Source organism: Zootermopsis nevadensis, unplaced genomic scaffold, assembly GCF_977971745.1.
Source record: "Zootermopsis nevadensis isolate Lab colony 2312 unplaced genomic scaffold, Znev_1.0 Znev_ptg000024l, whole genome shotgun sequence".
NCBI classification, from domain to species: domain Eukaryota; kingdom Metazoa; phylum Arthropoda; class Insecta; order Blattodea; family Termopsidae; genus Zootermopsis; species Zootermopsis nevadensis.
In genome coordinates this window covers 1,117,150-1,137,732 of record NW_028259156.1, presented here as the reverse complement: position 1 = coordinate 1,137,732, position 20,583 = coordinate 1,117,150, and the positions used below count along the sequence as shown (strand labels likewise).

At 39.0% G+C, this 20,583-nt stretch overlaps 2 protein-coding genes across 17 annotated transcripts in view; both read left to right on the top strand.

Annotated features, from left to right (window-relative positions):
• CASK (peripheral plasma membrane protein CASK) overlaps window positions 1–20,583 on the top strand; it is a 594,512-nt gene that overhangs the window by 287,304 nt on the left and 286,625 nt on the right. The gene's annotated exons all lie outside the window — the stretch shown is intronic.
• LOC110829634 (uncharacterized) lies at window positions 482–13,991 on the top strand. 2 transcript variants are annotated; one of them, XM_087355294.1, is made up of 5 exons: window positions 482–613; window positions 5,332–5,508; window positions 6,024–9,238; window positions 10,368–10,544; window positions 11,098–13,991. In XM_087355294.1, the coding sequence occupies exons 3-5, from the start codon at window positions 9,136–9,138 to the stop codon at window positions 11,127–11,129; spliced, it is 312 nt and encodes a 103-aa protein (XP_087211420.1). In that variant the 5' UTR covers window positions 482–613; window positions 5,332–5,508; window positions 6,024–9,135; the 3' UTR covers window positions 11,130–13,991. The 2 variants fall into 2 exon arrangements, with proteins under 2 accessions (XP_087211420.1, XP_087211419.1); XM_087355293.1 differs by lacking the exon at window positions 482–613 and adding an exon at window positions 3,955–4,122.

The following is a 20,583-nucleotide window of genomic DNA, read 5'->3' as shown; positions in this document are numbered from 1 at the left end:
AGTTTGAGGTAAGGGAGTCCTATTTATAATTATTGTTTATCACATTTAATGTTTTCATCCGCATTAAGGTCTTCCTATGTTACGCCTTCCTATAGGTGGATGGGTTTCCTTATCAATAAATTTTTCGAATTAACTTAGTTCATTACATATGACTGGTTTCTGCATGTTTCTCCCATTAAGTACCTAAGGAATTAACACAGTTTCTCTTCAACTCCTTGTATTTTTTTACGTAAATACGTCTATACGGAAGGGTCATTCGGCAAAAAAGCATAACGAAGATGTCTAAGATCCACATCAACAATGTGTAAATATGGACCAACAACAATGGTCAGCTTTTATACGAACTCCTGCGTGCATTGTTATGTTACCTAAGAAACTAGTTGTTTGTTATTTGTTTACTCTGCATTGTTGTGTTTCATTACTGCCGTCAACAATCCGCTTTCATTATTGTGGAAAGAGCTGAGCTGTGAATCGCTTGTAGAAGAAGTGCGTCGTAGAGTAGATATTATTGTGCTGTTAAAAAAGTTTTAGAATATCTGCCCTCCACTCTCGCCATTTTAGATTTGATTAAATTGATCATTCTCGGTGGACATCGTGGTCTCCTACAATTGAAGTAAGTTTGAGGTAATGGAATCCTATTTATAATTATTGTTTATCACATTTAATGTTTTCATCCGCATTAAGGTCTTCCTATGTTACGCCTTCCTATAGGTGGATGGGTTTCCTTATCAATAAATTTTTCGACTTAACTTAGTTCATTACATATGACTGGTTTCTGCATGTTTCTCCCATCAAGTACCTAAGGAATTAACACAGTTTCTCTTCTACTCCTTCTTGTATTTTTTGACGCAAATACGACTATACGGAAGGGTCATTCGGCAAAAAAGCGTAACGAAGATGTCTAAGATCCACATCAACAATGTGTAAATATGGACCAACAACAATGGTCAGCTTTTATACGAACTCCTGCGTGCATTGTTATGTTACCTAAGAAACTAGTAGTTTGTTATTTGTTTACTCTGCATTGTTGTGTTTCATTACTGCCGTCAACAATCCGCTTTCGTTATTGTGGAAAGAGCTGAGCTGTGAATCGCTTGTAGAAATAGTGCGTCGTAGAGTAGATATTATTGTGCTGTTAAAAAAGTTTTAGAATATCTGCCTTCCACTCACTGCATTTTAGATTTGATTAAATTGATCATTCTCGGTGGACATCGTGGTCTCCTACAATTGAACAAAGTTTGAGGTAAGGGAGTCCTATTTATAACTATTGTTTATCACATTTAATGTTTTCATCTGCATTTGTGAACTCTTGTAAGAGGTTTAGGCTTGTATTCTTAAGGTACCGGAGCCAAAGTTACGAGGCAGTAGTCCCACAGCACGTGGCTCAACGCGTCGTTGAATCTCCGTAAGAGTTAGGCTCACACGGTATAGAAATTGTTTTTAAGATTTTACATCGAGGTCGGAGTCGGTACATCCTTACTGACTGCAACTCCACAGCCCTGTGGAGAAGTCCGGGAGAATTCTTGGAAAAGTCCTGGATAAATCCTGGATAAGTCCTAAAGTAGTGCCGGAGATGATGTCCTGGAGAGGTTGTTTGGAATTCCTTAAGCGGTGGTGGGTTTGATCTTATGCGGGTCGGTTATTTTGGATTCGTTTAAGTTTGATTGGGATAAGTTACATTGTATTAGGTAGCGTTGTGGGTTAAGTTGGTTTGGTTAGATTAAGTTTTGTTTGGTTAGGTTAGGTTTTGTTTGGTTAGGTTAGGATAGGTTCAGTTAAGTTGGGTAAGTTAAGGGTGCGTTATATAAGGTTGTTGTTTTACGATTGTTTGGGTTGTCCTGGAGAATGTGTAAATATGGACCGACAACAATGTTCAGCTTTTATATGAACTCCTGCGTGCATTGTTATGTTACCTAAGAAACTAGTAGTTTGTTATTTGTTTACTCTGCATGTTACCAAAGAAACTAACTGTTATGTCATCTGTTTACTCGGCATTGTTGTGTTTCATTACTTCCGCCAACAATCTGCTTTCGTTATTGCGGAAAGAGCTGAGCTGTGAATCGCTTGTAGAAGAAGTGCGTCGTAGAGTATATATTATTGTGCTGTTAAAAAAGTTTTAGAATATCTGCCTTCCACTCACTGCATTTTAGATTTGATTAAATTGATCATTCTCGGTGGACATCGTGGTCTCCTACAATTGAACAAAGTTTGAGGTAAGGGAGTCCTATTTATAACTTGTTTATCACATTTAATGTTTTCATCTGCATTTGTGAACTCTTGTAAGAGGTTTAGGCTTGTAGGCAGTTTGTATTCTTAAGGTACCGGAGCCAAAGTTACGAGGCATTAGTCCCACAGCACGTGGCTCAACGCGTCGTTGAATCTCCGTAAGAGTTAGGCTCACACGGTATAGAAATTGTTTTTAAGATTTTACATCGAGGTCGGAGTCGGTACACTCTTACTGACTGCAACTCCAGAGCCCTGTGGAGAAGTCCGGGAGAATTCTTGGAAAAGTTCTGGATAAGTCCTAAAGTAGTGCCGGAGATGATGTCCTGGAGAGGTTGTTTGGAATTCCTTAAGCGGTGGTGGGTTTGATCTTATGCGGGTCGGTTATTTTGGATTCGTTTAAGTTTGATTGGGATAAGTTACATTGTATTAGGTAGCGTTTTGGGTTAGGTTGGGTTGGGTTAGGTTTGGTTTGGTTAGATTTGGTTTTGTTTGGTTAGGTTAGGATAGGTTCAGTTAAGTTGGGTAAGTTAAGGGTGCGTTATATAAGGTTGTTGTTTTACGATTGTTTGGGTTGTCCTGGAGAATGTGTAAATATGGACCGACAACAATGTTCAGCTTTTATATGAACTCCTGCGTGCATTGTTATGTTACCTAAGAAACTAGTAGTTTGTTATTTGTTTACTCCGCATGTTACCAAAGAAACTAACTGTTATGTCATCTGTTTACTCGGCATTGTTGTGTTTAATTATCGCCGCCAACAATCTGCTTTCGTTATTGTGGAAAGAGCTGAGCTGTGAATCGCTTGTTGAAATAGTGCGTCGTAGAGTAGATATTATTGTGCTGTTAAAAAAGTTTTAGAATATCTGCCTTCCACTCACTGCATTTTAGATTTGATTAAATTTATCATTCTCGGTGGACATCGTGGTCTCCTACAATTGAACAAAGTTTGAGGTAAGGGAGTCCTATTTATAATTATTGTTTATCACATTTAATGTTTTCATCTGCATTTCTCAACTCTTGTATGAGGTTTAGGCTTGTATTCTTAAGATACCGGAGCCAAAGTTACGAGGCATTAGTCCCACAACACGTGGCTCAACGCGGCGATGAATCTCCGTAAGAGTTAGGCTCACACGGTATAGAAATTGTTTTTAAGGATTTACATCGAGTTCGGAGTCGGTACATCCTTACTGACTGCAACTCCACAGCCCTGTGGAGAAGTCCTGGATAAATCCTGGATAAGTCCTAATGTAGTGCCGGAGATGTCCTGGAGAGGTTGTTTGGAATTCCTTAAGCGGTGGTGGGTTTGATCCTATGCGGGTCGGTTATTTGGATTCGTTTAAGTTTGATTGGGATAAGTTACATTGTGTTAGGTAGGGTTGTGGGTTAGGTTGGGTTGGGTTAGGTTTGGTTTGGTTTGGTTAGGTTAGGTTTTGTTTGGTTAGGTTAGGATAGGTTCAGTTAAGTTGGGTAAGTTAAGGGTGCGTTATATAAGGTTGTTGTTTTACGATTGTTTGGGTTGTCCTGGAGAATGTGTAAATATGGACCGACAACAATGTTCAGCTTTTATATGAACTCCTGCGTGCATTGTTATGTTACCTAAGAAACTAGTAGTTTGTTATTTGTTTACTCCGCATGTTACCAAAGAAACTAACTGTTATGTCATCTCTTTGCTCGGCATTGTTGTGTTTAATTATCGCCGCCAACAATCTGCATTCGTTGTTGCGGAAAGAGCTGAGCTGTGAATCGCTTGTAGAAGAAGTGCGTCGTAGAGTAGATATTATTCTGCTGTTAAAAAAGTTTTAGAATATCTGCCCTCCACTCACTGCATTTTAGATTTGATTAAATTGATCATTCTCGGTGGACATCGTGGTCTCCTACAATTGAACAAAGTTTGAGGTAAGGGAGTCCTATTTATAACTATTGTTTATCACATTTAATGTTTTCATCTGCATTTGTGAACTCTTGTAAGAGGTTTAGGCTTGTATTCTTAAGGTACCGAAGCCAAAGTTACGAGGCAGTAGTCCCACAGCACGTGGCTCAACGCGTCGTTGAATCTCCGTAAGAGTTAGGCTCACACGGTATAGAAATTGTTTTTAAGATTTTACATCGAGGTCGGAGTCGGTACATCCTTACTGACTGCGACTCCACAGCCCTGTGGAGAAGTCCGGGAGAATTCCTGGAAAAGTCCTGGATAAGTCCTAATGTAGTGCCGGAGATGTCCTGGAGAGGTTGTTTGGAATTCCTTAAGCGGTGGTGGGTTTGATCCTATGCGGGTCGGTTATTTTGGATTCGTTTAAGTTTGATTGGGATAAGTTACATTGTATTAGGTAGCGTTGTGAGTTAGGTTGGTTTGGGTTAGGTTTGGTTTGGTTATGTTAGGTAAGTAAAGGGTGCGTTATATGTTTTACGGTGGGTTGTGTTGTCATGGAGATTTTCCATCGTATTCATCGGGTGGTCGTTGGGACGTCCTGGAAAAGTCCTTGAGAATTCGTGGAGAAATCCTGGAAAAGTCCTGGAAACGTTATGCGCAAATTGTATTGTCATGGAGAATTTCTGGAGAAATTCTGGTGAAGTCCTATATGGTCATTTGAAAGTCCTTAAGCGGCGGTGGGTTTTATCCCATACGGGTCGGTTATTTTGGATTAATTTAATTTGGATTGAGATAAGTTACATTGGATTAGGTTGCGTTTAGGGTTAGTTTACGTTCAGTTAGGTTTATTTGGGTTAGTTTAGGTTAGGTTTTTATGTTAGGTTAGGTAAGGTTGTTTTGTTTTACGTCTGGTTAGGTTTTACCCTGAAGAATTACTAGCCTTGTTCGTAGGGATGTCCTGGAGACGTGCTGGAGAAACAGGGCTGTGCTGTCAGTAATAAAATCCCTGACATCATTATTTTGTCCGTATGTTCTAACTTTTTGAGAAAGCAAACGCATTACATCGCTCGCCGGCAAATTTCTACAGCTTTCTGATCTGAACTCTTCTATTTAAACGAGTACCGCAAAGAACGCGAATGGTGGCATTTATTTTTCTAGGTAGTAGATATCTTGTCATGTCTGTATGTATGTTTCCCCGCTACACTTCATGGACAAATTTACCTTTTGCTTACTAGGTGGCAGTCAGTTCGTGAAAGTCGGACTACAGAAGGGACAGCAATATAAAGGGTTTAACTCAGATAATTCAATAAGCCACATACAAAGTGTGAAGCATGCGCCTGTTAGATCGAAAAGGAAAACCAAGAGAAATTCAACGAAGAAAGTTAAGCGCCGCGCAGTTTCTAAGAGAAGGAGTAAGTATAACCTCACCTATATCAATATTCAATCTGAATATATTAGTGGTCGGGACTCACTTTAGGTGTTCTTGCATATGTGTGCAGATTGGTAATCTACCTGAAACATATGACGTTCGTTGCATAAAATACGGATCAGGATCTTAGTTTTGGCATATCGGCTTGGTTAGTGTTTAAAATGGCCCCCAAGTTAATTTGCAACGAACGGGACGCATCTTGAATGAGGCTGTGTTTTGTTAAGCATTTCGCTGAAGATCCACTTTAATACTACTGGAGCTGTGAGACAATCTGTCTGCATCTCTAAAGTGTGCACATCACAGCTAGTGTTCAACACATTTTGAGATAACTTATCCTGTGAAGCTCATTCAAGTTCATCTTCTTTGATTTACAAAAAATACATTGTGAATTTTGGTCTCTGAGGCCTCCAGATTGTGTACATTAATAAGTGTTTGACTGCTTGTGTTGGGTTTATAAATACATTCAATTTTTAAATGCTGTGTGATAAACTTTTTCAGGTCGCCCTAGTACTCCCAGAAAAGCAAAAGCTCGGGGAGGAAAAAAATCTTAAGAAAATTGTAGGAAAAGCTGGAAAAGAAGCAGTGAGAGATAGTTTGAGGACAAGTGGTGTACTTGGAAAGACGTCGTCTGGATCAAAGAAATCAACTTCTGGTAGAGCCAAACGCAGCGAGAGGAAAACGTGAATGTTTCGAATTTGGGGTGAATTTCTTCATCCAGATCACCATTTTCACCGCTCATCAGTCTTTGTTGTAATGTGCCTTACCAGTTTGAAATGTGTTGCATTATATTCTTTGGATTTAAACCTGTAGCACTGTATTGTACACAATTGGTGTCCATTGTGTACAATACACAAAAATTGCTCGGCCCTGGTGTTTGTTTATATTAAAATTTATATTAGAATACAGGGTGAACACACCACTTGCCATACGCGTTTCGTCCTCAAGAGGTCATCATCAGTGGCATCAGTCAAATGGTTCGATCAAATATCATAATTAAAATAAAAGGTAATTGACAAGATGCTGTTATTCACAGGAGTCGAACTCGCACTCAGCTGTTGATTCCGTTGTACGGTGGCCGTTGCTGGTCTCGGCGAGATGTAGTTGCGTCGTCTGTACCTGTGAACTCGACAACCGTCGGCGAGAGACTGTCAGTTGGAAATGCATGGGTAAATATAAACTTGGAATCAGCGTGGCGAACTATTTGAAAAATACTTTCTCCTGTTTAATGCCAGGTCAAATATTACGTTAGAATCTTTGGTGTTTTGTTCGTTGATATTGGCTTTTTGTTGACTATTTTTGGAGATATGGATTTTTTCTAAGATATCTAGCATTTTAACTTTAGGAGCTATTCTTAATACCGCGTCTCCAATTTATGAGGTTACGGTCGTGCTTACATTGCGTTATCGGTCGCAGCTGTTGACGTAGGCGGGACTTGTACGCGTGAGTCACGGGCGAGTCAGTTTCGGTGCCGCTAGTAAGAGCGAACTACGAATATTTATCGTCACTAATAATGTTATTACATAAATTGTCGTTACCTTAAATCACAAAAAGATGTTCAAAGTGACTTCCTTGTGCTTACAAGCAAGTTTCACATCTCGTTAACATGTTTCGAAATACTCGACGAAGCTCTTCTTGGGAAATTGTCGATTATCTTCTTCTTGTGATTTAAGGTAAAAACAATTAATGTAAAAACATTATTAGTGACGAGAAATATTCGTAGTTCGCTGTTACTAGCGGCACCGAATCTGATTCGCCCGTGACTCACGCGTACAAGTCGCGCCTACGTCAACAGCTGCGACCGATAACGCAATGTAGGCACGACCGTAACCTCATAAATTGGAGACCCGGTATGTTCATGATATCTATGGGGCCGTATTCGTTTCCGTGTTCGAGGATGTGTTCTGCATATTTCGATTTAGTTAAATTGAATCTGATATCGTGAATGTGTTCTTTAAATCTAGTTTTAAAATCCTTACCGGTTTCGCCTATATAGACTTGCTCGCAGCTTATGCATTTCAATTGGTACACACCACTACTATTATATTTGTTATCCTGTTTTCTTGAACTGCATTTGAATTTTATGGTGTTGTTAACTTTATATGTTACTTTAAGTTTGTGTTTTTTAATAATAGCATTAGAACGCTTACTAAAATATTCAAAAACACAAACGTAAAAGTAGCATATAAAGTTAACAACACCATAAAATTCAAATGCAGTTGAAGAAAACAGGATAACAAATTCAATAGTAGTGGTGTGTACCAATTGAAATGCGGAAGATGCGAGCAAGTCTATATAGGCGAAACCGGTAGGGATTTTAAAACTAGATTTAAAGAATACATTCTCGATCTGATTCAATTTAACTAAATCGGAATATGCAGAACACATTCTTGAACACGGACACGAATACGGCCCCATAGAAGATATCATGAACATATTAAGAATAGCTCCAAAGGGTAAAATGCTGGATATTTTAGAAAAATTCCGTATACAGAAAAATAGTCGACGAAAAGCCAATATCAACGAACAAAACACCAAAGACTAACGTAATATTGACCTAGCTTTAAGCAGGAGGAAGTAATTTTTCAGTAGTTGGCCACCCTGATTTCAAGTTGCATTTTCAACTGAGTCTCCCCGACGGTTCTGGAGTTCACAGGTACAGCAACGGCTCCTGTGGATAACAGCATCTAGGGCAGCCATCTTGTCAATTACTTTTTATTTTAATTATGAAATTTGCTCGAACCATTTGACTGATGCCACTGATGATGACCTCTTGAGGTCGAAACGCGTATAGTAATAGTGTCCATTACAGTGTTCATAGTTGTTGGTTTGTTCACTCTATGATGTATTATAAAGGTTTCCATTTATGATATGCAGAAATGCATCCTGGAATGTGAGATGTCTGTCCACAAAGTCTCTTCGGGGTTTTGAAAAATTGAGCTAGCCACTTAAGGCTTGCGGCAGAAGTTTTTTACTGACCTCAGTAGAACGACCAGATGATATTCGAGCTCTTGCCATGTTCGCTGGAAGGCGATCTCGGCTATTCCAGCGGACATGCTCCACAGAACATGGCAAGTGCTCGAATTTTGCCTACATCGACGTCAGTAAAAGAGTCCAGAGTTTTACTGTAATATGTGGTCGTGCCACAATTTTTCAAAACCCCCAAGGGGCTTTGTGGACACGCTGTACATTTAAAATGTATTACATCACGTGCCCCATTGATTGAGATTTGCTGTTTTGTGGGCTTATGATAAAATTTAATCATGCAAATACCAGGGTCGCTCATTAAATAATGACCCACATGATTCCAACCGATGGCGGAGTTGTAGTGAACTGTTAAAATGGCGTTACAAGCAACGAGCTCTAATTGAATTCTTTGTTGCTGAAAAAGAAACTGTGGTGAACATTCATGAACGTTTGTGTGCTGTGTACGGAAGCTGGGCTAAGAGACTTAAAGCTTCAGGAAGTGAAGAAACCGAGCTCCAGACATGTTGAACCGCGCGGATGCCATTATTCGTGAGGATCGGCGCATCACAACTCGACAATTGGCCCAAGAGCTTTCAGTCAGCAATGGAAGTGTGATTGCTCTCGCATATTCGAAGGTGTGCGCAAGATGGGTTCCACGAAGTCTCACAGCAGACCACAGGACTCAAAGGAAAACAATTTGGAGCGTTCTGATGCTGAGGGAGAGGTCTTTCTGTCCCGGATCATTACAGGTGACAAAACCACTTTGAGCCGGAGACAAAGTTACGAGGCATTAGTCCCACAGCATGTGGCCCAACCCGTCGTTGCATCTCCGTATGAGTTAGGCTCACACGGTATAGAAATTGTTTTTAAGATTTTACATCGAGGTCGGAGTCGGTACATCCTTACTGACTGCGACTCCACAGCCCTGTGGAGAAGTCCGGGAGAATTCCTGGAAAAGTCCTGGATAAGTCCTAATGTAGTGCCGGAGATGTCCTGGAGAGGTTGTTTGGAATTCCTTAAGCGGTGGTGGGTTTGATCCTATGCGGGTCGGTTATTTTGGATTCGTTTAAGTTTGATTGGGATAAGTTACATTGTATTAGGTAGCGTTGTGAGTTAGGTTGGTTTGGGTTAGGTTTGGTTTGGTTATGTTAGGTAAGTAAAGGGTGCGTTATATGTTTTACGGTGGGTTGTGTTGTCATGGAGATTTTCCATCGTATTCATCGGGTGGTCGTTGGGACGTCCTGGAAAAGTCCTTGAGAATTCGTGGAGAAATCCTGGAAAAGTCCTGGAAACGTTATGCGCAAATTGTATTGTCATGGAGAATTTCTGGAGAAATTCTGGTGAAGTCCTATATGGTCATTTGAAAGTCCTTAAGCGGCGGTGGGTTTTATCCCATACGGGTCGGTTATTTTGGATTAATTTAATTTGGATTGAGATAAGTTACATTGGATTAGGTTGCGTTTAGGGTTAGTTTACGTTCAGTTAGGTTTATTTGGGTTAGTTTAGGTTAGGTTTTTATGTTAGGTTAGGTAAGGTTGTTTTGTTTTACGTCTGGTTAGGTTTTACCCTGAAGAATTACTAGCCTTGTTCGTGGGGATGTCCTTTAGACGTGCTGGAGAAACAGGGCTGTGCTGTCAGTAATAAAATCCCTGACATCATTATTTTGTCCGTATGTTCTAACTTTTTGAGAAAGCAAACGCATTACATCGCTCGCCGGCAAATTTCTACAGCTTTCTGACCTGAACTCTTCTATTTAAACGAGTACCGCAAAGAACGCGAATGGTGGCATTTATTTTTCTAGGTAGTAGATATCTTGTCATGTCTGTATGTATGTTTCCCCGCTACACTTCATGGACAAATTTACCTTTTGCTTACTAGGTGGCAGTCAGTTCGTGAAAGTCGGACTACAGAAGGGACAGCAATATAAAGGGTTTAACTCAGATAATTCAATAAGCCACATACAAAGTGTGAAGCATGCGCCTGTTAGATCGAAAAGGAAAACCAAGAGAAATTCAACGAAGAAAGTTAAGCGCCGCGCAGTTTCTAAGAGAAGGAGTAAGTATAACCTCACCTATATCAATATTCAATCTGAATATATTAGTGGTCGGGACTCACTTTAGGTGTTCTTGCATATGTGTGCAGATTGGTAATCTACCTGAAACATATGACGTTCGTTGCATAAAATACGGATCAGGATCTTAGTTTTGGCATATCGGCTTGGTTAGTGTTTAAAATGGCCCCCAAGTTAATTTGCAACGAACGGGACGCATCTTGAATGAGGCTGTGTTTTGTTAAGCATTTCGCTGAAGATCCACTTTAATACTACTGGAGCTGTGAGACAATCTGTCTGCATCTCTAAAGTGTGCACATCACAGCTAGTGTTCAACACATTTTGAGATAACTTATCCTGTGAAGCTCATTCAAGTTCATCTTCTTTGATTTACAAAAAAATACATTGTGAATTTTGGTCTCTGAGGCCTCCAGATTGTGTAGATTAATCATGGAAACTTTGTTTCACTTATGACTCACATTAATAAGTGTTTGACTGCTTGTGTTGGGTTTGTAAATACATTCAATTTTTTAAATGCTGTGTGATAAACGTTTTCAGGTCGCCCTAGTACTCCCAGGAAAAAATCTTAAGAAAATCGTAGAAAAAGCTGGAAAAGAAGCAGTGAGAGTTAGTTTGAGGACAAGTGTACTTGGAAAGAAGTCGTCTGCCTCAAAGAAATCAACTTCTGGTAGAGCCAAACGCAGCGAGAGGAAAACGTGAATGTTTCGAATTTGGGGTGAATTTCTTCATCCAGATCACCATTTTCACCGCTCATCAGTCTTTGTTGTAATGTGCCTTACCAGTTTGAAATGTGTTGCATTATATTCTTTGGATTTAAACCTGTAGCACTGTATTGTACACAATTGGTGTCCATTGTGTACAGTACACAAAAATTGCTCGGCCCTGGTGTTTGTTTATATTAAAATTTATATTAGAATACAGGGTGAACAAACCACTTGCCATACGCGTTTCGACCTCAAGAGGTCATCATCAGTGGCATCAGTCAAATGGTTCGAGCAAATTTCATAATTAAAATAAAAGGTAATTGACAAGATGCTGTTATTCACAGGAGTCGAACTCGCACTCAGCTGTTGATTCCGTTGTACGGTGGCCGTTGCTGGTCTCGGCGAGATGTAGTTGCGTCGTCTGTACCTGTGAACTCGACAACCGTCGGCGAGAGACTGTCAGTTGGAAATGCATGGGTAAATATAAACTTGGAATCAGCGTGGCGAACTATTTGAAAAATACTTTCTCCTGTTTAATGCCAGGTCAAATATTACGTTAGAATCTTTGGTGTTTTGTTCGTTGATATTGGCTTTTTGTTGACTGTTTTTGGAGATATGGATTTTTTCTAAGATATCTAGCATTTTAACTTTAGGAGCTATTCTTAATACCGCGTCTCCAATTTATGAGGTTACGGTCGTGCTTACATTGCGTTATCGGCCGCTGCTGCTGATGTAGGCGAGTCTTGTACGCGTGAGTCACGGACGAGTCAGTTTCGGTGCCGCTAGTAATAGCGAACTACGAATATTTATCGTCACTAATAATGTTATTACATAAATTGTTGTTACCTTAAATCACAAAAAGATGTTCAAAGTGACTTCCTTGTGCTTACAAGCAAGTTTCACATCTCGGTAACATGTTTCGAAATACTCGACGAAGCTCTTCTTGGGAAATTGTCGAATATCTTCTTCTTGTGATTTAAGGTAAAAACAATTAATGTAACAACATTATTAGTGACGAGAAATATTCGTAGTTCGCTGTTACTAGCGGCACCGAATCTGATTCGCCCGTGACTCACGCGTACAAGTCCCGCCTACGTCAACAGCAGCGACCGATAACGCAATGTAGGCACGACCGTAACCTCATAAATTGGAGACCCGGTATGTTCATGATATCTATGGGGCCGTATTCGTTTCCGTGTTCGAGGATGTGTTCTGCATATTTCGATTTATTTAAATTGAATCTGATATCGTGAATGTGTTCTTTAAATCTAGTTTTAAAATTCCTACCGGTTTCGCCTATATAAACTTGCTCGCAGCTTATGCATTTCAATTGGTACACACCACTGCTATTGAATTTGTTATCCTGTTTTCTTGAACTGCATTTGAATTTTGTGGTGTTGTTAACTTTATATGCTACTTTAAGTTTGTGTTTTTGAATATTTTAGTAAGTGTTCTAATGCTATTATTAAAAAACGTAAAGCTCGATCATAATTTATTAGTGGTTATATTAACATTGGGTTTAGGTGCTTTTATTAGATAAACGATCTTGCAATATCATTAAAGTTGTAATCGTTGTGTCCTATTTCTTGGATGAGTAGGGTTTCTTTACCAAATTCTTCTTTGGAGATTGGTATGTTGTGGTACTCACCCACGAAATAGGACACAACAACGGTTACAACTTTAATGATATTGCAAGATCGTATAATCTAATAAAAGCACCTAAACCCAATGTTAATATAACCACTAATAAATTATGATCGAGCTTTACGTTTTTTAATAATAGCATTAGAACACTTACTAAAATATTCAAAAACACAAACTTAAAGTAGCATATAAAGTTAACAACACCACAAAATTCAAATGCAGTTCAAGAAAACAGGATAACAAATTCAATAGCAGTGGTGTGTACCAATTGAAATGCGGAAGCTGCGAGCAAGTCTATATAGGCGAAACCGGTAGGGATTTTAAAACTATATTTAAAGAATACATTCTCGATCTGATTCAATTTAACTAAATCGGAATATGCAGAACACATTCTTGAACACGGACACGAATACGGCCCCATAGAAGATATCATGAACATATTAAGAATAGCTCCAAAGGGTAAAATGCTGGATATTTTAGAAAAATTCCGTATACAGAAAAATAGTCGACGAAAAGCCATCATCACGAACAACACCAAAGACTAACGTAATATTGACCTAGCTTTAAGCAGGAGGAAGTAATTTTTCAGTAGTTGGCCACCCTGATTTCAAGTTGCATTTTCAACTGAGTCTCCCCGACGGTTCTGGAGTTCACAGGTACAGCAACGGCTCCTGTGGATAACAGCATCTAGGGCAGCCATCTTGTCAATTACCTTTTATTTTAGTTATGAAATTTGCTCGAACCATTTGACTGATGCCACTGATGATGACCTCTTGAGGTCGAAACACGTATGGCACTAATCATGCATGAATTGCTTGCATTTGAAATTGTTATTCTGTAATGAACGGTCAGTCCATGCATAGACATGTTTCTGTTTTGCAATAAAAATATATCTGCAGTAGAACAATTTTTTTAAGAGTTATGAATTCAGAATTTCTGTCTCTTACATCACGAATTTGATTATTTTAATGTCAGTAGTGTTTTCAGGGCTTTAATATTTTGTTTCCTTATTTATAACGTTTTAAAGTGTTTATATTGATTGAACGTGCATAATTATTTTCAAATAAATTGTATTCAGAGAAACATTGATGTGTGTTGCAATCGTCTTTCGTTTCCAAACTGTGTCTTAGTTTAAGCCTGGAGCCAGTCTCGTACGTTTAAGTTTATACAATTTCTGTTAAGCTGTTTCAGTAAATTGGCCATGACAGAACTGTGCATTAGGAGTAAAAGGCATGGGAATCAGAGGGGAAGATCAGGGTAGTAGATAAAGAACTATATACTGTCCAAAATGTAAACATTATTTCCCAGTGACCACTTGTAGATCAGTCCACCACTATTTATATGAATCCTTTAAAAAGTCATGTACCTCTCAGTCATCGTCTTCCGGGTTGTGATGCTGTGTGCTCCTGTATGCACCGACCAACAGCAGTATTTTCTAAGGGATTCGTGTAACTAGCAACAGTTTAAGATGCCTTTATTCCTAACCACTTATGGAAATAGGACATAAATATTTCCATACTTGGTCCGTTTTATTTTGACGTACGTAGATCTATACGGAAGGGTCATTCGGTAAAATGTAACGAAAAAGCTCCGATAGCAATGCTTACCTACGAAACGTCGTCTGTTTACTCGGCATTATTGTTACCTACGAAACGTCGTCTGTTTACTCGGCTTTGTTGTGTTACCTAGGAAACGTTTGGCTTAATGTTGATGTCAAATCCTAGATCAAAATCTTGTATAGATTTGGTGTTTGCACGAAATGTTGATACTCTAAAGTGCACAAATTTTATAACATATTTCATCTATCACAGACCCACCTTAAGCGTAACTAATTCAGGTTAAATAAGCTAAGTCTTAATCAAACTTTACGCAATTGTAAAGAATGTATAAAGTAAACATTTAGATTAAAGCCAATGTATAAACTTCCTTTCCGTATAGACGTATTTACGTCAAATTCTCCGGAACCGTGGTTCCACTGTAACTCTTTTATTACTTATATCTAATTCTTACCACTCCGTATAAGGTTCCGTTACGTTCGAAACACCGGCCCAAGTTGCTTGAAAGTGGTATGAGCTGAACCCGTTGCTCGTGATGGGACGTCTTGGGGCGATCTTGCCATCAGTGTTATATGTTATACCACTTGCATTAATTGTTCATCGCAATTATCTTACTACGTTATAGCATTGTGTGTACTTAACAGACAGATGGCATAATCTATGCTCCTTATGCGAGATTATCCCATCAAGCAACATGTCCTTTGCGAAAAGGAATTTGAACCCGTGGCTCTGGGCGCCCAAGTGTCCTCCAGGAGTGGCGCCCACCGTCCATCGTTTCTCGAATCATGCGGGCGGACAGATACGTCAGCCCCACGTGCGTTTGTTTCTGCATATAACGCGTAGTGTTATTTCTGTCTCTAGTAGGGATCGAATTGTGACGCAAGCATATTTGCCTTGAAGGCGAAGACATTACAGTTGCATACTTTATACTCACACCGACAGAAAAACTGAAACTCGATGAGATTTGAGTTTTGTCCCGGCGGTGAAAATGTCGATGTTCCATCTTCTGGGTTGTAACGCCGTGTGAACTCGGAGGTAGCCACGGTCCAGATCCCCCTAACCCCGAAATTGAGGCGTATGTTCCTCCGAAATATCGGTTACTTACTAATTCACTAGGCGTTAAAACCCCAAAAGACCAAGATACTTCTGCCATTAAAAAGTGAAACGTGGTCTTGATCGTATTTTTGAATTATCTAATTCGAATATGTGCCATGTGACGAGAGTCGGGGTAGATCATCAGAAGTGGCAGTGGCCTACGCCATTCTGGTTCCATTACTTACCATACTAACATATCTTTCGGCGGTACATGATATCTACAGTTGATACGCAGCCATGAAATATTCTGTGGATTAATGAATTTGTCACTATAAATTAGGATCCTTATATAATAGTTTGCTATTAGAATATCCAGACGTACTTCTGTGAGATAAGAATTTTAGTTAAGTTTAAGCAACGTAAATTAATTTATGAGATATGCGTGTGGAGATATATACTTATTACGTAAACTGAAAAGTAAGTAATAGATTATTACACAGAACAGCGGTTGACTTGCAGGCCTACAATGACAGAGTGCCGATATCCGAACTGCGTTAGAACTGAATTTACGAAGAGAGTGGATCCCGAAATATGGCTGTGAAGTCAGAATTATTTTTTATCTTAATCTGTGGAGTGCACGAGAAGAATCGATTTGTATGAGAACGATGGATAGCCATTTTCCCTGACTATCGTTTGTATTGCTACAGATTCGATGCTAAATAGAGACTCGAGAGAATTATTTCATAGAATTACTCTTCTATTGAGTTGGAAATATGTTATCATTTTTGGAACGAGATTAAATTCGTTCTGCTTTATGTTTTTGATGATTTAATGGATATCGTCCTTTAAACGCGTTCAAAGTAGTTCAGGAACCGAAGATGTTCTGGCATGGTTTGGCTTTGGCTGTGGTTTAAGAGTAGAGGACATCATGGAAGCTGTAAGACTGAATTAAGGTTTCTTATGTGAATATGAGTAGCACAGCACAGATAGCATTTAAATCCATGTAAGAAATTTCTTATGTGATTCTAGCCTTGAGCAATCTTGGGGCTTTGATGTAGAGACACGTATTAAATGTAATACCGAGGTATCGTATACTTCCATCTTACTCATTTGAATCTTATGTACACGAGTTTATAAACGAAACGAGGGCAGCTCTTTGATCGTCTTAAGGATTAGCGCAATGTAAAACTGCAGTAACTCTGGTCTCTGAAGTACTGAGTCTACAAGCTTGTCCTATTTTTTTCCTAAAACTGAGAGACCAAGTTTTACTTACATATTTACAGAATATGTAAAATTATAGTTTTGTATTTTAATTTGTACATTTTTTTTTTTAAATAACAGACGGCAAGACCAAATATTCTGATCTGCATGGCGGCGGGCCTACCGCGAATTTAGCCAATTCTTATATATCCTCGTGAATTCAATTTCTAATTTGTTAATTAACATCGTTTCCAAATATTTTAACCTCGCTTCATTAATTACGACCTGCCATCGTGCTGTTGACGAGTGCCAATTGGTTGCAATTGAATTTTAGAGAATTGATGTAAATTACTTCGCACTGGTTGATCTGTGGGTCGTACCGATTTAATCGATGACTTTAAGGCTCGAGGGAGACATTTTGACAGTGTCTGTTGAAAATTATAAAGGACCCAGATGTGCCAGTGAAATGGCTTGTGTTCTGCTGTGATGTGGCTTTGCGATTCGCTACTCTCGACTGTTGTAGTAACCCAAATGTTGTCTCTTCAGAGAATGTAAGTGCCCCATCTGATTTAGTACCGTCAGGCATGGGTGTGCGTAATATGGTATCGAATTTCACTAATTACATCTACAGGCGTTTGGATGACGCATTAGTCCACTGCATATTGCATCTATTGATTATCGCACTCCCAGCTGGTCGCTGTTAAATCCCATCCTTATAAAGAGATAGAATGAACCATTGGAATGTTTTGCATCAGAAATTACAGAAATTTGTGCGTGCCTACGAATTGTGTAAGGGTTCAGATGTTATAACAGCATTATAATACGGATTTTTGACTGAGGTGATCGCAACAGGGTGTTGGGAAATTTTGACTTAACGCGGATGAAGAGACAGGAGGCTGGATAAAACTGCATGAATCATGTACAGACCTGATTTATGATCACGGGATGCGTCCAGGGCCGTGGTTGAAGCTACAGAACGGATATCCATGAATAGTGGGTGTAATGATAAAATATTTAAGTTGCAGGCGCGTTCGTGTGTTGGCGGGAGCAGGTGAGGACGATAAATAGAACTCTAAAATAGCTTTTGTACTTAAAATACGTATTTTTATTATAAATACATCAACTGTAATCTTAATTTGAGACACCTCGTTGTTTATCATGGCAATTTGTCTCTTTTCCGCTCAGTGTTCCGGTTAATAAATTGAACACATTCAGGTGTAAAGGCTCAGAGTTGATCTTATAGCATATAACATTTTGAGAAAGGTTAACATAAATTTGTGGAATAAAATTGTAAAATTTGAAAATGATGATAAAATCACAACATGTGTATTAATTACTACACCTAATTATCTTTTATCCACTTTTTATTTTTCTAATTGCAACGATAAATTCAGGTGGGTGTTAATATTAATAATATTTAAAATAATGAACATGGTCTCAGCTCGATCTATAAGGTAAGGAATTATATAGTACACAAGTTTTTGTGTGGTGTGGTCGAAGGAGTTTATGGTGTCCTTATGGTGAATAAATGAAATGTTCGCACTCAAAATAATCTGCCGTAAGACACAAAACAAACTCCTCCGACCACACCACACAAAAACTTGTATACTATATAATTCCTTACCTTACAGATCGAGCTGGGACCAACTTGCTCATGTGAACAACTTTTAATATTATCAACCGTATATTTTGTTGTTGTAATTTGAGCTATGAGAATTATGTCAGTGAACCTTTAGGCTTAGTAATTAATACAGATGTTGTGATATATTTATAATTTTATAATTTACTGTTTTACTCTACCAGCTAATGTTTAAACTCCAATTAATATTACATGCTGTACAGTTGAATTTTAGTCTTTATAAAAGAACCTACCACCAGAATATAGCCAATATACTGACAGAGAAATGTTTTCCTCTTGAATTGTTGGTGAAGAATTACTTTCTATTGTTATTGGCAATTTTTTCGATACACTGAGATGTTTCTAGTGACTAGGAGATTATCTGTGTACGTATATGTTACCGGCAATGTATAGAATGCCTAAAGTCAGTAGGCAAGGTATGACATTCAGGCATTTTATAAAATGCCTAGGCATTTTATAAAATGCCTAGGCATTTTATAAAATGCCTAGAACTTTTAGGCAATGTATGAAACTAACAGTTTATTTTATAGAATACCTAGGAATTTTATAAAATGCCTCAGATTCTTTAGACAAAGTAAATAACAAAGAAGTTTCTGTAATACGATTTATAAAGTTTTATTTTATCTTTTATATTTGCGAAAACTTAATATAAAACAATTTCTTTAATTCTCAAAACTTTTGTTACGTTCCGATTCAGTAGCTTTGGTGTTTTCGCGACTATCTTACACAACCTCCATCTTGACTTCGATTAATTTGAATTAACGCAACCAAACAATATTAACATTACGATATATTTCATACTTTGCCTACTGACTTTAGGCATTCCGTACATTGCCGGTAACATATATACAGGGTGATTCAAAAAGGACTTTACAACTTTGAAAGTGTATAGAAATTTATTCAGAAGGCTTACAGAATCGGTTGAGGTGTCGCTTATTAGCTTTGTCTTTATCAGCTGTTTCATGTTCATCTCTGGGCATACAACTTCGGCGACCACGTGTATTATGTTCTTAAGACGCAGTTGTTTTAATTTCTTTGAACTTGCAAAGCGCCTTAAGTTTTACCATTGCAGTTTGTTAACAGATTCTGCACTATGTACTTCCTTATACAGCAATACTTACGCCATGTGATATGTAAGGTACAGTTAAACTTCTGAGTGCGTTCCTGTAATTGATCGTGGAACTTTTCTGTTCTGCCCTCTGCTGTTAAATTATATTTCCTGAGGCAGCTTTAAGGCGTTTCATAATTATTCGTTCATTTATAAAAATGTGACGTAGACCACGTGCAAATTTTTTCGCCCCCATGGCTGCAAACTCTTCTAGAGGAACGCCTCTAAAGATATTAATATACTGTCTTAAACTTTAAGTGTTATTTATATTGTTCCTGCTCGCTGTTATGACGTCATGCTCGTTTTCTCCCAATTTCTCTTGTTTTTATGATGTTTCATCTATTTCTGTCTGTCGCTCTATTTCCTTGACTTGAATAAGTTATTGAACGCCCTAAAGACAGCCGATCTTATGTTGGGAAGTCCCGTGGAGGGGCTCACTCCACAGAGCCCTTAATACTGTATTTACATTCGTTTGTAGCCTTAAGCTCGCTTCACCCGACACCCTGTCATACCCAGGTCTTTACTGCGCGTGGTTTATCATAGATCCATTTGAAAAGCTCCGTGGTATTCCGTTCAAAACAGAGCCCCGACTGCTGTACATGGCAAGAATGCTAGTGGCAATATCGAATATTCGATGAGGTATCACGTCGTTACAATTTATGCACTGCTGGAAATCGGTACCGACGTGATATCAGCTGTTCTGTCGCTCTGCGAGAACTTGTGTCAGACAGACGCTTCGTGTATCCGCGTTTATGAATGCGTGCAGTATTGACTTTCGTCTTTAATCGCCTTCCGTGTTATCCGAATGTTTTTCGGTTCCGTTTACGTCAGATAAGCCGAGGTAGCTCAGTTAGTATAGTGACTGGCTACGACCGGGGTTCGATCCCCGACGCTGGCCTTGTAATCCTGGGGTCTCGGGTTCGATTCCCGGCGGTGCCCGAATTTATAACTTGTGTTGGGCAAGGCCGTGGTCTAGGCAACACGGAGTTTTCCTCCGTGGCATCCCAACAATTACTCCATTCACACACAGAAGAAGGCAATGGCAAACCACTTCTGGATCATCTGCCAAGAACGTATATGAACAGGTCCCAGTCCGAGAAAAGGATGGAAGGATCCTGTTCATATGGACCTGTCCTC